The 13544-nt window shown below is 38.5% G+C and overlaps 1 protein-coding gene across 2 annotated transcripts in view; it reads left to right on the forward strand.

The window, feature by feature from the left end:
• The window catches only part of RTF1 (RTF1 homolog, Paf1/RNA polymerase II complex component), a 61919-nt gene that overhangs the window by 16141 nt on the left and 32234 nt on the right, over window positions 1-13544 (forward strand). The window contains exons 1-3 of one of the 2 annotated variants that reach the window (XM_081153753.1): window positions 2236-2342; window positions 11197-11344; window positions 12987-13191. In XM_081153753.1, the coding sequence (XP_081009879.1) occupies window positions 11263-11344; window positions 12987-13191 (287 nt within the window). In that variant the 5' untranslated portion in view covers window positions 2236-2342; window positions 11197-11262. Of the gene's footprint in view, window positions 1-2235; window positions 2343-11196; window positions 11345-12986; window positions 13192-13544 lie in introns of those variants that run through there. The other variant, XM_081153752.1, reaches the window with a different exon arrangement.

Genomic DNA, 13544 nt, shown 5'->3' on the forward strand with positions numbered 1-13544 from the left:
CCCCTGGGCCCATAAGCTTCTTGCAGCTCTACTCCAGTCTCCTTTCCCCCAACCCCACTGGGAATAGCAGCTTCACTATCATGGCCATTCTGAAAGGCACCTGTTCTTCACTCTGCATTATCATTCTTTTGCCCAGACTACTAGCTGAGCACCTCAAAGGTAGGGTGAGTATTTTATTACTTTGCACAATTAAGCGAACCTTTCAAAAAGATTAAGAAAAAATTTTTTTAATCCTGCCAGCCATCAGAGAACTCAATAGTAATACTGTGAACTCCTATTTATGACTCCTGTAGCAATATCTTGGATTGAGGAAGGAACTTCTAAGCAGTCCTTTAGAATATAAAGTTTGAGACAGGCTCTTGCCTTTTTTTCTCTCATAATGATATTCATGTCTTTTTGTAGATAAAAACTGTAATGAGGTAATTTGCTGTGTCTTCTCATTTCTCCTATAGCTTTTATATCCTTATTACTTACAAACTAGCCTTTTAGAAATTTGGTTGTTAAAGCGTCTCAGTCAGATGGAGCCTACTTGTTCCAGACTGTACTCTAATTTTTTCAAATACACCTCCCATCCCTTCTCCCCTCCTGCCTTTTTTATTGTTTATTGTTAATAGTGAACAGTGAATACAGGTGGAAAAAGTATGTTGGCCCCTTCAGGTTTGCTAGGACAGAAAACTGGTCAAGAACAACTGAGAAGGTGGTTTGTTATAAGGAGAGACATGCACTGATTTTAGAGAAGGAAGATATCTAGCTAAAAGTTATAAAAGTTTCCTGTCCAGAAAAATTGGGTGCATTGGACATTAAGTATAAGGTTCAATTAGGAAAGGAATAGTAGATGTCTTACTATATTATCTTCGCCCTGGAGGGAAAAAACCTAAGTTTAATATATTTACTTATATTATTTTTGGTGAATGCATTATTCTCAATGATAATTTGGGGTACATGGAACTCTTTCTTTAATGTTTACATTGACCAAACCTGGGAACTTGGAAAGCACACCTTAGTGGTAGGCCATTATGCTGTGCTATGGCACTTTGGTGCTGTCACTTCTAGTTCCTGAAAGCATTAGATAGGAGAAGCACCACCAAGGGTGCAAAGAGGAGTAGCAGAGAAGAAAAATAACAAGGTTAGGAGGAACAGAGCTAGCAGCCACTCACAAGATGGGATTTAAAAAAAAAAAAAAAAAAAAGGCCAAAACAAAAAATTCCTTTTGTTAGGAGGAATGGAGTCCTAAATTAAGTTGTTCAGAGTCCTTTTTAGAAATGGTAGATCATATATAAACAGACAGCTGCAGCTAGATAAGAAGCAAGCCTAGATTTTCACTAGTTACCAATAAAAATCATGTTGGATACCAATAAAACCATTTTTTTGTTGTCTAAAATTGAGTGTAACTACATTAGACATGGTGAGAAAACAGCTGAATTATGTCCTAATACCCTCTACCTAAACAAGAATTATTATTTTTTTAAAGCTTCATATATAGTCTTGTTTTCAAAATTTTTGAGCAATAAAAGCATTTGACTAGCCCTGTAATCCAGCACATGTCATACCTCTTTTTCCTTCCCCAAGACTTTTGTCAGCCTTCCTGGTTGTGTTTATGCCCCCACTTGCCTCTCCAAAGACTCTGGTCTCTTCTTTCTTTTCCTCCATTCCATTTTTTTCTATTTCTTTCTGAAGCTTCTTTTCACCTATCTCATCTAATCTTTTATGTTCTCCCACTTTAATCTAATTACACTCCCAATTCCCATTCTGTTATCGCTAGCTGGCTCTAATATATTTATTAATATAACATTTTGAAAAAGATAACTTACTTATAAATTCATTTAGTAACAACTTTTCTTGGAAGTTGGCCTAGATATGCAATAGTATTTTGTTACTGCTTTACCATAGAGATAATACATAATTAGCACGTGCTTCTGATAAAGGCCTTCACTGCTAAGCTAATATTTTCTCGTGTGTGTATTAATTTAGTAAAGTTTTTGTACACACAGTCTTCCAGAAAAAGATGTTTCATGCACATTAATTATCCCAATACTTTAAACTCTTGAAAGTTTAAAATATAAAGCCCACTACATTTGAAGTGTTTTTGATAGATATTATTATATATATTTGTTTTTCTTGTTGATTAAGTCATGATCATGAATGGCAGTTCTTATACCATGAAATAATGACTTCCAAAATGTTGAGCTGTGTGGTACTGCTTTTTATACCTTTTCTTTCTCTCCGTTACTGTAGGTAAGAAGTGGCCATTGTTCTCATCTTTTGGTAATCTGCTCTACTTCCAACTTCCTGCATCTGATCTGCTCTGGGGTCAGGAACCCAGGGGACCCCATAGAGTTTAGGTTGGAATACTCTTCTTTAGTACTTGAACTTAACAACAACTATTTGGATTGCTTACAAACCTTATTTTTACATACTTCTTAGTTCTTGGCTATGTAGATTATCATACAGTAGCACCTGATTTATCTAGATACCATTAAAATCTCATCACAAAAATTTGGAAAAATAAAGTGATTTTCATAGACTATTTGCTCAAACTTGTTTACAACAAATTCTGACACTTCCTATCAAACAGTAGAATGGAGTGCTGATTACATTTTACTTTTTGTTGTTGTTCTTAATCCTCACCCAAGGATATTTTTTCCATTGATTTTTAGAGAGAGTGGAAGGAAGGTGGGGTGGGGGGAGACATTGATGTGAGAGAGACACATCAATTGGTTGCCTCCCACACACGCCCCCACTGGGACCAGGGATCCAACCTGCAACCCAGGTATGTGCCCTTGACTGGGGATTGAACCCAAGACTTTGATTCTCAGGTCAGTGCTCTAACCACCGAGACACACTGGCTAGGGCTACGTAGTTTTGTATTATATCTGTTTCACTTTTGTTTTTGTCTCCATTCCAGACTTTTAAGTTTTTGTGATTGAGTGTAGGGATTCTCTATGTTTTCCAGTTAAATATATGTTATTGCCTGGTTATAAAATATAGTACTGTCTTTTGTACTTGTCTCATTAATTACATAGAAAAGAAAGCTAAGCCATTCTTCATGTTCTTTTGGCTGACATTGAATTGTATTTACTCTTCAACTCTACTGACCCTTTTCTACTTTCTGGTGGGCAAAAACACCTAAATCAGGAACCATACCCTTCTTGCACACTTTGCTGGCCACTGTCAATATCTAGAATAATGACTGTGGAATCCTTTTGAAGATTGCTTTGACTTAGTATAACGCTCAGTTAATATAGAATCTTACAACTAAAACTCCAAGGAATCATAGAGATCATCTGGACTCCTGTATTTCAGATCATAAAATAGTACCCTGCATTTATATAGAACTTAATGGTTTCTGATGGACTTTAAACTTATTTTATTCTGCTTTCTTTGAGTCTTACACTACCCTGATAGGTAGTCAAGGCAGTATTGTTGTTCCTACTTTACAGATAAGGAAACAGGCTCTGGTTAAGGGCTTGGGTGTATTCCAGTTCTTTTAACCCCTAATCCCAGTATAGTTTATCACTAGCCCAGCTGTTCTTCTTGAATCCTACCTACTTTCCTCAAAGTATTTTTGTTTCACTTGTAAATTCATTTCAGAATAACTGGGTTGCAGTGGTTTCTATTCTGACTCCTGAGACCTAGAATGTGATCTTCCCTGCCCATTAGAGATATCCTCTCTGAAGACTTGAAGTTTCTTTGTGTTTTTTTTTGCCTTCAGGATGCTCAAAGTACTCAGGTCTCAATGTTACCTAAATTCAGAGCAACAACTTCCAATCCCATGTTCCTTTCTGTCATTTGGCTGAGTGCCAGGAAGGTCAGCTGCTCCCCAGATTAGAGACCTGCTTATAACACACACACACACACACACACACACCCCCCGCCACACACAAACACACTCAGGCTATCAGGGTTGTGTAGTACTAAACTTCCTTGTATCATTAGATTATCACTGCCCATTAGAGTACCTATAACACCAGTGAGGGTCAAATTACAAATCTTTATTTATTAAGAAAACATCTTGCCCTGGCTGGTGTTTCTCAGTGGTTAGAGCGTCAGCCGGCACACAGAAGGTGTCAGGTTCGAATTACGGTCAAGGGCACGTACCTGGGTTGCAGGTTCAACCCCTGGTCCCAGTCAGGCCGTGTGTAGGAGGCAACCACTCAATGTGTCTCTCTCTCTCCGCCACTCTCCCCCTCTCCCCTTCCACTCTTTCTAAAAATCAATGAAAAAAACATCCTTCGGTGAGGATTAACAAAAAAGAAAAGAAAAAGAAAACATCTTCCAGTTTCTGTTTTAGGTTTTCTTTACTACATGCAGGGTGGGGGAAAAGTAGGTTTACAGTTGAGAGTACATGAAACAGTTTATTCTTGTAATATTATTTATTAATTGTATTATTTTCCATATGAATAACTGTAAACCTCCTTTGCCCCACCCTGTATATACATGCTTCCTTTGTTACGTGTAGTTCTGAATAGATGTAGACTGCTTGGGGAAAGCAGGACGTCAATGTGTATGAGAGTTCTGACTGACAATGGACCCTTTTGCATTTCCAGATTGTTATTGAGCAGCTCTCACTGGGGTGGCTCTGGCCTCTGTACCCAGATGCAGATCAGCAGGCACTCATTTTCTCATTCTTGCCTTCTGTGTGGTGTACTTTAGTGCACTTTTAAGGCCACAACAGCTTGCCTTTTAGTAGAACCATAGCTCCCAAAACAAATTAAGAAATGCCAGGTCATTTTCTCTCCTCTGTTCTGGATGAGGAAGGCCTAAGAGCATTCGTTGAATCCTGTCCTTTACTTTTGAGACTCCATTTACTACCACACTCTGGCAATGAAAGAAGAATTCATTTTTCCTCATTCTCAGAGTCAAAAGAATAAGGGTTTTGCAGGGATGGGTGAGCATCGCTGGGCTAGTGGCTGGATTAAGATATTTCTATGTCAATTTTGCCTGCCACAAACCTTTCTCTTCTCCTTTCTGGTTTATTAAATTCTGTGATCAGGAGAAGAGGTACTGGACAAATATTTAAAATATGTACTTAGAACAGAAAACATTTGGGAACCTCTGGTTTATAGGAGTAAATGTAAAATATAACAAATGTGATCTGTTCTCCAGGAAAAAAAATCTTTGGGAAATTATCAGGACCCATTTGAGTCTCTTTCTCTGTATTAAATAGGAATAAACAGGAATGAGACTGGCCTCCCAAATCTTAAGTGATTACTTATCTTTGGGTGATGGAAATTTGGGTGATTTTCTTTTAGTTTTAAAAATACTTTTTTCCCTGGCCTGGTAGCTCCCTGGGCTCAGCTGATTAGAGCGTCATCCCTATACAACAGGGTTTTGGATTCAGTCCCCAATCAGGGCACATACAATAATCAACCAGTGGTCCAGCCAGCGTGGCTCAGTAGTTGAGCATAGATCCATGAACCTGGAGGTCACGGTTCAATTCCCTGTCAGGACACTTACCTGGGTTTTGGGCTCCATCCCAAGTAGGGGGCATTCAGGAGGCAGCTTATCTATGACTCTCATCATTGATTGATGTTTCTATCTCTCCCTCTCCCTTCCTCTCTCTGAAATCAATAAAAACATAAATAAAAAAAGAATCAACCAGTGAATGCATAAATAAGTGGAACAACAAATTGATTTTTTTTTCTCTCCCTCTCTCTCTCTTAAATCAATCAATAAATTAAAATTACTTTTCTATTTTTTAAAGCATATAATAAACATATTTTTCTTAAAATTAGATTTTAAAGGTTTGTAAAAAGTGAGATATGTTTTTAGAAAGTATATATGCAAGTAGCCTAATCCAGCTTCTGAGTACTAAAAGGTGTATTTGTAAGACATTTTCTTTTTAAAAGTAGAGTTACTTACATTATTATAATTCCTCTAAAATAATGTCAAATATAGTGAGCTTGGTTGTTTGCCGTTGGCATGACAGACCCTATTGACTTAGTCTCATGGGAGGTAAGGCATCTTTGTCATCTCATCTCTTTTGAAATTTGTTGGAAGGAAAAGTGAGGTTTTCTTCCCACACTAGGTTTAGCCAGGAAAGCCCTTTTTAAATGGAAACATTTTATTTTCTATTTTTACTTTATCTTTTCTCCCTCTTCCCCAAGGGATAAACATGACACACAACAAATGAGTGACAGCTGCTAAGCTCAGGCAGTGGCAAATTGCAGCAGATTGAAGGTGGAAGGTTAAGGAAGCCAGCTAGCCTCCTAGTATGTCCTGAATTGGATTTACCTTTGTGACTTCACATTTAGATCTTTATTGCTCTCATAAACACCCCCCCCCCACCCCAGGGAGTCCAGAATTTGGCTCTATTATACATGAAAAACCCAAATCTGTAGGCAGAAATAGACCTAGTGACTCTAACAAACATGTAACCCTGGTAGCTCAGCCTTTACCCTCTTGGCCTCAGATTCCCACTGGGTAGAAATACAAAGGGCCAGGACACCTTGTTTGAAAGAAGAGGGTGATGCCCCTTTTCAAAACCACCTAGTAAATACGGACTAATATATGTATAGTTTTGCTATTTGTTGTAACCAAGGCCAATACAAAAGATGTTTTATATACGTTATTGCCTCTAGTACTGTATCTGAGTTCTCAGCATAGGAAGTTGATATATTTTAGCTCTGCTAACTGAGAAACACTTTAGCCTCTTTTGGATTCTTTCTAAGTCACTTAAAATTATCTTCCTTGAGTGATTAAAATTTGAAATAGTTAACTGCCATATTCAAATATCCATCAACCTGGCTAACGCAGTTCACCTTTCTCTGGTGATTCCCTGATACCCTGTCCCACCCAATTTGTGTACCCATCCAAGCTGTTTCCAGTGGCTTATCCATACAAATAGCCTCTCTTGTCTCATGCTGGAGAATTTCCTAAAATATCTCAAAGTTCCACAAATGCCAAACAAGCAACATCTGGCCTTGGTGTGCCCTCTTGCTAAGAGGCCTCAGCCCAGCACTAGCAGCAGTTAGCTTCAGTTCCCAGCTTGGCTTCTCCTAAACCCAGCACAAGTAGCAGCCCTTTTCAGATTGCTCTGTAGCTCATTTTGGGTGTCTATGGGCAGGCACAGGTGGCGGCTAATCTCGACAAGTACCTCCTAGGAGGCCCCAGAACCAGTACAACCAGTGGAGAGCTTCAGACCACGCCACAGCACCACCCAACCACCTCCAAGAACAATATACTCAAGGGGTGAACTTGTTGGACACCAGAGCCCCACTGACACGAGTCCTGCTCTGTCCTGTCCATGGGGTTGCCCCTGCATAGAAGCTCCTCTCCTGTAGTCACAGCCAGTTCTCACAGCTGATTGGCCTAGGGGTACATCACTCCCATTTGATGTGCCAACAGCATTCAAGGCTCAACTATAACAGGAGGGTGCACCTGGAGTGCCCAGCATGGGTGACTGGGTAGACAGTGTCACTGGGCCCTACAGGACATCTACTACATAAGGCCACTCTTCCAAGACTGGGAGATGTAGCAGCTGTACGCAGTACATAGAAACAAACACAGGGAGGCAGTGAAAATGAGACAAAGAAACATGTACCAAATAAAGAACAGTCCATCAAAAGAACTAATATAAATTGGAGACAATCTAACAGATGCAGAGTTCAAAACACTGGTTATAAGGATGCTCAATGAACTTAGGGGAAGAGTAGATGAACTTAGTGAGAACTTCGACAAAGAGTTAAAGTTTAGATAGAAAACATAAGATAGGACAGTCAGAAATTAAGCATACAATAACTGAAATGAAGAATACATTACAGGGAATCAACAGTAGATAAAAGCAAAGGATCAAATCAGTGATTTGGAAGATAAGGAAGCAGAAAACACCCAATCAGAACAGCAAAAAGAAAAAAGAATCCAAAAAAATGAGGATAATTTAAGGAGTCTGTGGAACAACTTTAGGCATACCAATATTTGCATCATGGGGTTACTGGAGGGAGAAGAGGGAAAGCAAGGAATTGAAAACCTTTTTGAAAAAATAATGATGGAAGACTTCCCTAACCTGGTCAAGGAAATTGTCACACAAACCCAGGAAGTGCAGTGTCCTAAACAAGATGAACCCAAAGAGGCCCACACCAAGACATAATTAAAATGCAAAAGGTTAAAGACAAAGACAGAATCTTAAAAGCAGCAAAAGCAAAGCAGTTAGTTACCTACAAGGGAGCTCCCATTAGACTGTCAGCTGGTATTTCAACAGATACTTTGCAGGCCAGAATGGATTGTCATGAAATATTCAAAGTGATGAAAACCAAGATTTCTCTACCCAGCAAAGCTATCATTTAGAATCGAAGGAGAGATAAAGAGCTCCCCAGGGAAGGAAAAAGCTGAAGGAATTCATCACCACCAGACCAGTACTCCAAAAAATGTTAAAGGGTCTTCTTGCCCTGGCCGGGTGGCTCATTTGGTTGGAGCATCGTCCAGGTCAACGTGGGTTCAGTTCCTAGTCAGGCACATACCTAGGTTTTGGATTCAGTCCCCAGTTAGGGCACGTGCAGGAGGCAACCCATTGATGTTTCTCTCACATCAATGTTTCTCCCTTTATCTCTCTAAAAAAAAGAAAAAAATCAATAAAAGACATATTCCAGGCTCTGACCATGGTAGTTTGGTTAGTTAGAGCATCATTGCAATACGTCAGGATTGCAGGTTAGATTCCTAGTCAGGGTACATACAAGAATCAGCCAAAGAATGCATAAATAAGTGGAATAACAAATCGATATTTCTTCCTCTCCTTTTTCCTGTCCCTTCCTCTCTCTCTCTCTCTAAAGTGAATAAATAAAAATCAAGAGAAAAAGCCCAGCTGGCGTGACTCTGGTTGAACATCCAGGAGATCGCAGTTCGATTCCTGGTCAGGGCACATGCCCAGGTTGCAGGCTCAATCGCCAGCAGGGAGTGTGCAGGAGACTCTCTCATCATTGATGTTTCTCTCCTTCCCCCTTCCTCTCTCTAAAATCAATAATAATAAAAAAACTCACATATTAAAATAAAAGGAGTAATTGCAAAAAAGAAAAAAAATCATATCCCTGGATGAGGATTAAAAGGGGGGGAAGGGTTCTTGAAAAAAAAGATAAAAGATGTAAATGATAAAATGGCAATGAATACATATCTATCAATAATTACTTTAGCTGCAAAAGGATTAAATGCTCCAATTAAAAGACTTAGGGTTGTTGAGTGAATAACAAAACAATACCCTTACATATGTCTACAAGACACTTACTTCAGATGGAAAGACACACAGACTGAAAGGAAAGGGATGGAAAACAATATTTCATGGAAACAGAAAAAAGCTGGAGTAGCAATGCTTTTACTTGTCAAAATAGACTTTAAAACAAAGCCTGTAACAAGATAACCAAGGACCCTGCATTTCCACTTTTTGGTATTTACCTGAAGAAACCCAAGACACCAAATTGAAAAGGCATATGCACTTATATATTCATTGCAGCATTATTTAGAGTAGCCAAGATATGGAAGCAACCTAACTATCCATCAGTAGATGAGTGGATAAAAAGTGGTGCATATATACAGTGAAATATGACTTGGCCATAAAGAGGAAAAAAAAGAATGAAATCTTGCCATCTGCAACAACATGGGTGGACCTAGAGGGTATTGGTGCTGAGTGATATAAGTCAGAGAAACACAAATGCCATATGATTTCACTTATATGTGGAACCTAAAAAACAAAGTAAGTGTACAAACAGACCAGAAACAGACTCAGTGATACAGAGAACATTTTGATGGTTGCTGGGTGGTTGGGGGATGGGTGAAAAAGGTGAAAGGATTAAGAAGTACAAATTGGTAGTTACAGAATAGTCGTGGGGATGAAAAGTACAGCATAGGGAATATAATTAATAATATTGTACCTTGGCTGGTTTGACTCAGTGATTAGAGCATCGGCCCTTGGACTGAAGGGTCCCGGCTTCGATTCTGGTCAAGGGCACGTACCTCGGTTGCAGGCTCAATCCCCCGCTCTGGTCAGGGTGTGTGTGGGAGGCAACCAATTGATGTGCCTCTCTCACATTGATGTTTCTCTCCCTCTCTCTCCCTTCTATTCTCTCTCAGAAAAGCAATGGAAAAAATATCCTTGGACAAGGATTATAAAAACAAAAACATTTTATTTTCAAAACTGAGCTGCTAAAGTGTGTATACATTTTTTTAGGACACCCTGAATATGCATATTTTTAAAATATATATGTATATATGTCTATTGATTTCAGAGAGAGGGAGAGAGTGTTAGAAATATCAATGATGAGAGAGAGTCATTGATTGGCTGCCTCCTGCAGGCCCCCTGCTGGGGATCGAGCCCGAAACCCGGGCATGTGCCCTGACCGGGAATTGAACCAAGATCTCCTGGATCCTAGGTTGATGTTCAGCTGCTGAGCCACACCTGCCAGGCTATGCAGATTTTTGAAATCCTCACCCAAGGATATGTTTATTGATTTGAGAGAGAGAGAAAGCCAATGTGAGAGAGAAACATACATCAGTTGCCTCCCATACACTCCCCGACTGGGGATTGAACCCAAAACCTACATGCCTTCACCAGAAATCAAACGTGCAACCTTTTGGTGCATGGGACCATCCATGCTCCAACCAGCTGAGCCACCTGTCCAGGACTATACAGATTTTTTAAAAGGTGCATACACACACACATAAAATGATCGACTTTGCTTTCTGCCTCCTTGGAGATGGTACCAGTGCTACCATCCATGCCAGAGCATGGTCCTCATCCCTTCTCCCTGTGCTTTCTGCAGTTTTCTTCTGCTGACAAGTCTTATTCCCTGTCTTCCTGGAATCCACTCCAGAACGAAACCATTCTCTATATACTAAAACCCAGACATACCAAACCCTAGCAGTTACTACCCTGTCTGCTACAGGAAACATTAGAATCTAATTTCTGTAACAACTGAGGTTTATTTAGTTGATTTGCCATAAAATTGATATCTTTGTTCTGTTGTGATAAAAAGTACATTAATTAAATTTTGTTACATCAGTTATTTACTATCTCTAAGAAATTACAAATCATAAGTTATTAAATTTTAACCAAGATTTCAAAAATCCTTATCTTCATATTTATTTTGCGTTCAAAGCAACAGACTCTTGTTATCATTTTGATGAATGTCAGAGACTCTTAACTCTTGAATCTTCCAGCTTTTCCCAGTAAGTCTCTTTTTCAGTTTTCTTTTTTTTTTCTCCTTGTAGTGGACGTTCGGGAGCAATAAAAATAAGAAGAAAGGAAAGGCCAGAAAGATAGAGAAGAAAGGAACCATGAAGAAACAGGCCAACAAAACTGCTTCATCAGGCAGTTCAGACAAGGACAGTTCAGCTGAGAGCTCAGCCCCTGAGGAAGGTGAGCCACGAAGCCCAGACCCTAGGAGTGAACTCCCACTCTTGTCAGGCTAAAGATGCAGAGTCAGCAATGGGGGAAAACATGCATGCATTACAGCAGTTCACAACATTTTCAGTGGTCATGGATCTTTTGAGAATCTAAATAAAGCAAGAAAAATACATGAAGTTCTGAAGGTTAATGAAGTCCATAAAACCCATCCAGGAAACCTATGAGGAATCTGCATTAGAGTCTCCACTCAGTTTACCCTGATTGCCTACCCTTCCCTTTTATGCTTGGTCTAACTGAGGAGGAAAATCCTTGAACTGGTACAAAACTCAGTTAAAAAACAAATGTTATTAGGAATCCACTAATCAATTTAACGACTCACTAAACATTGATTTTTTTTTTTTTAAGCATTGATTTTTATTAAATGTCAGTAAGTATAGAAGAAAAATTATCATTTTTCAACCTGCACTAATAATTGACTTACTCAGGAGTTATCAATGACTGTTAAAACCATTGGGTAAGAGTTTGTTGGGGAGCAAGATGTTTACAGTCTCAAAGCATCTCGCCATTATACTTACCAACTACAAAGGAGGAAAAAAGTGCCTTTACAAAGGAGAAATTTGGGGACACTACCATAACTAAAAATCCAAATTAATATTACTAGTTATAGAACAAACAGATGTCAGATGCTTCCTGATGTGATACTTTGAAAAGGACACAATCACTTAGGGAGTATTGTTGCCAAAATTTCATAACCCAGACAGTGCTTCATGAAACCAACCAACCCAAATTGGGGACATTTGATAACTGTGGCTATTTAAATTTGAATTAATTAAAACTTAAAATTAAAAATCAAGTATCTCAGTTGCATTAGCCACATTTCAATTGCTCAGTAACCACATGTGGTGGCTATTACTCAGATAAAGAATATTTTTATCACCTCATAAAATTTTGTTAGATAACATTTGGGCCTGTATTCCTCAAAAATTCAGTGGCATGAAAGACAAAAAAAGAAAGAAGGCTGTTGAAGATTAATGATGAGTACAGAGACATGGCAACCAAATACAATGTGTGATCCTAGATTGGGTCCTTCTTTGACTGAAAATTGAGATTTTTTTTGTATAGCTCTTTTGTTTGGCTATAAAGGACTATGTAGAACAACTGGTGAAATATTAATATGGAGTATGTTGGATAAGGGTAATACATCAATGTTAAATTTCCTGAATTTGATAATTGTATAATTGGTTATGTAAAAAGACTGTCTTTTTAAGAAGTGTTTAGGTGTGAAGGGTTACAATCTCTGCAACTTACTTTCAGTTCAGCAAAATGAATAATAAAAATGTATACATTATTTTATATGGGTAGACAGAAAGTAAATTGGCAATGTTTATAATTGGTGAACCTAAGTTAAAAAATGTATGGGAATCACCTTTTCTTGCACTTCTTCTCTTTAGGTCTGCAATTTTTTCAAAATAAAAAAGTTAAAAGTATGCTGGTTTATATTCCAGCCTAAATTTCCCTAACCTGTCTTTGCAAAGATGGCAATATGCCACTTTACCTAGGAGAGCCAAGGAGTAATGACTATTAACTTTGTGGAGTCACTTGTGGCCTGTCTTCTCTAGTAGAGCCTAATCTTGTGTTTCGGCCTTTGTTGCAGGTGAAGTGTCAGATTCTGACAGCAACAGCTCCTCCTCTAGTTCAGACTCAGACTCTTCCTCAGAAGATGAAGAGTTCCATGATGGCTATGGAGAAGATCTCATGGGAGATGAGGAAGACAGGGCTCGCCTAGAGCAGATGACAGAGAAGGAAAGAGAGCAAGAACTGTTCAATCGCATAGAGAAAAGGGAGGTGTTGAAAAGAAGGTAAGGTTGTAGTTCCTTAATGATTAAATAAAATAATAAAATAATTTTCCAGAATGCACATTTGTAGCCCTGTCTCCACAGGATTTAATTAAGACTTGGGATTTATCATTATTATTTATGAATTAGCTATCTCACTATCCTTCCAGCATGGTTTTTGTATTTTTTTAAAACTCAAATGTTAAATTGCTGTTTGATATTCAGAAGCCATGTTTATATGGTAAAAGTTCTTCCTTATCTCCTGAGAGAATTTCAAGGTAAAAATAAACTTAGCTTTTGTCTCAGGAAATAAAATAGTCCTCAGAACCAGGATTCTTCCTTACCTACTTAATATCATTAAAAAAAAAAAAAAATAG

The sequence above is a fragment of the Miniopterus schreibersii genome, assembly GCF_964146895.1.
Source record: "Miniopterus schreibersii genome assembly, chromosome: 1".
Lineage (NCBI taxonomy): Eukaryota > Metazoa > Chordata > Mammalia > Chiroptera > Miniopteridae > Miniopterus > Miniopterus schreibersii.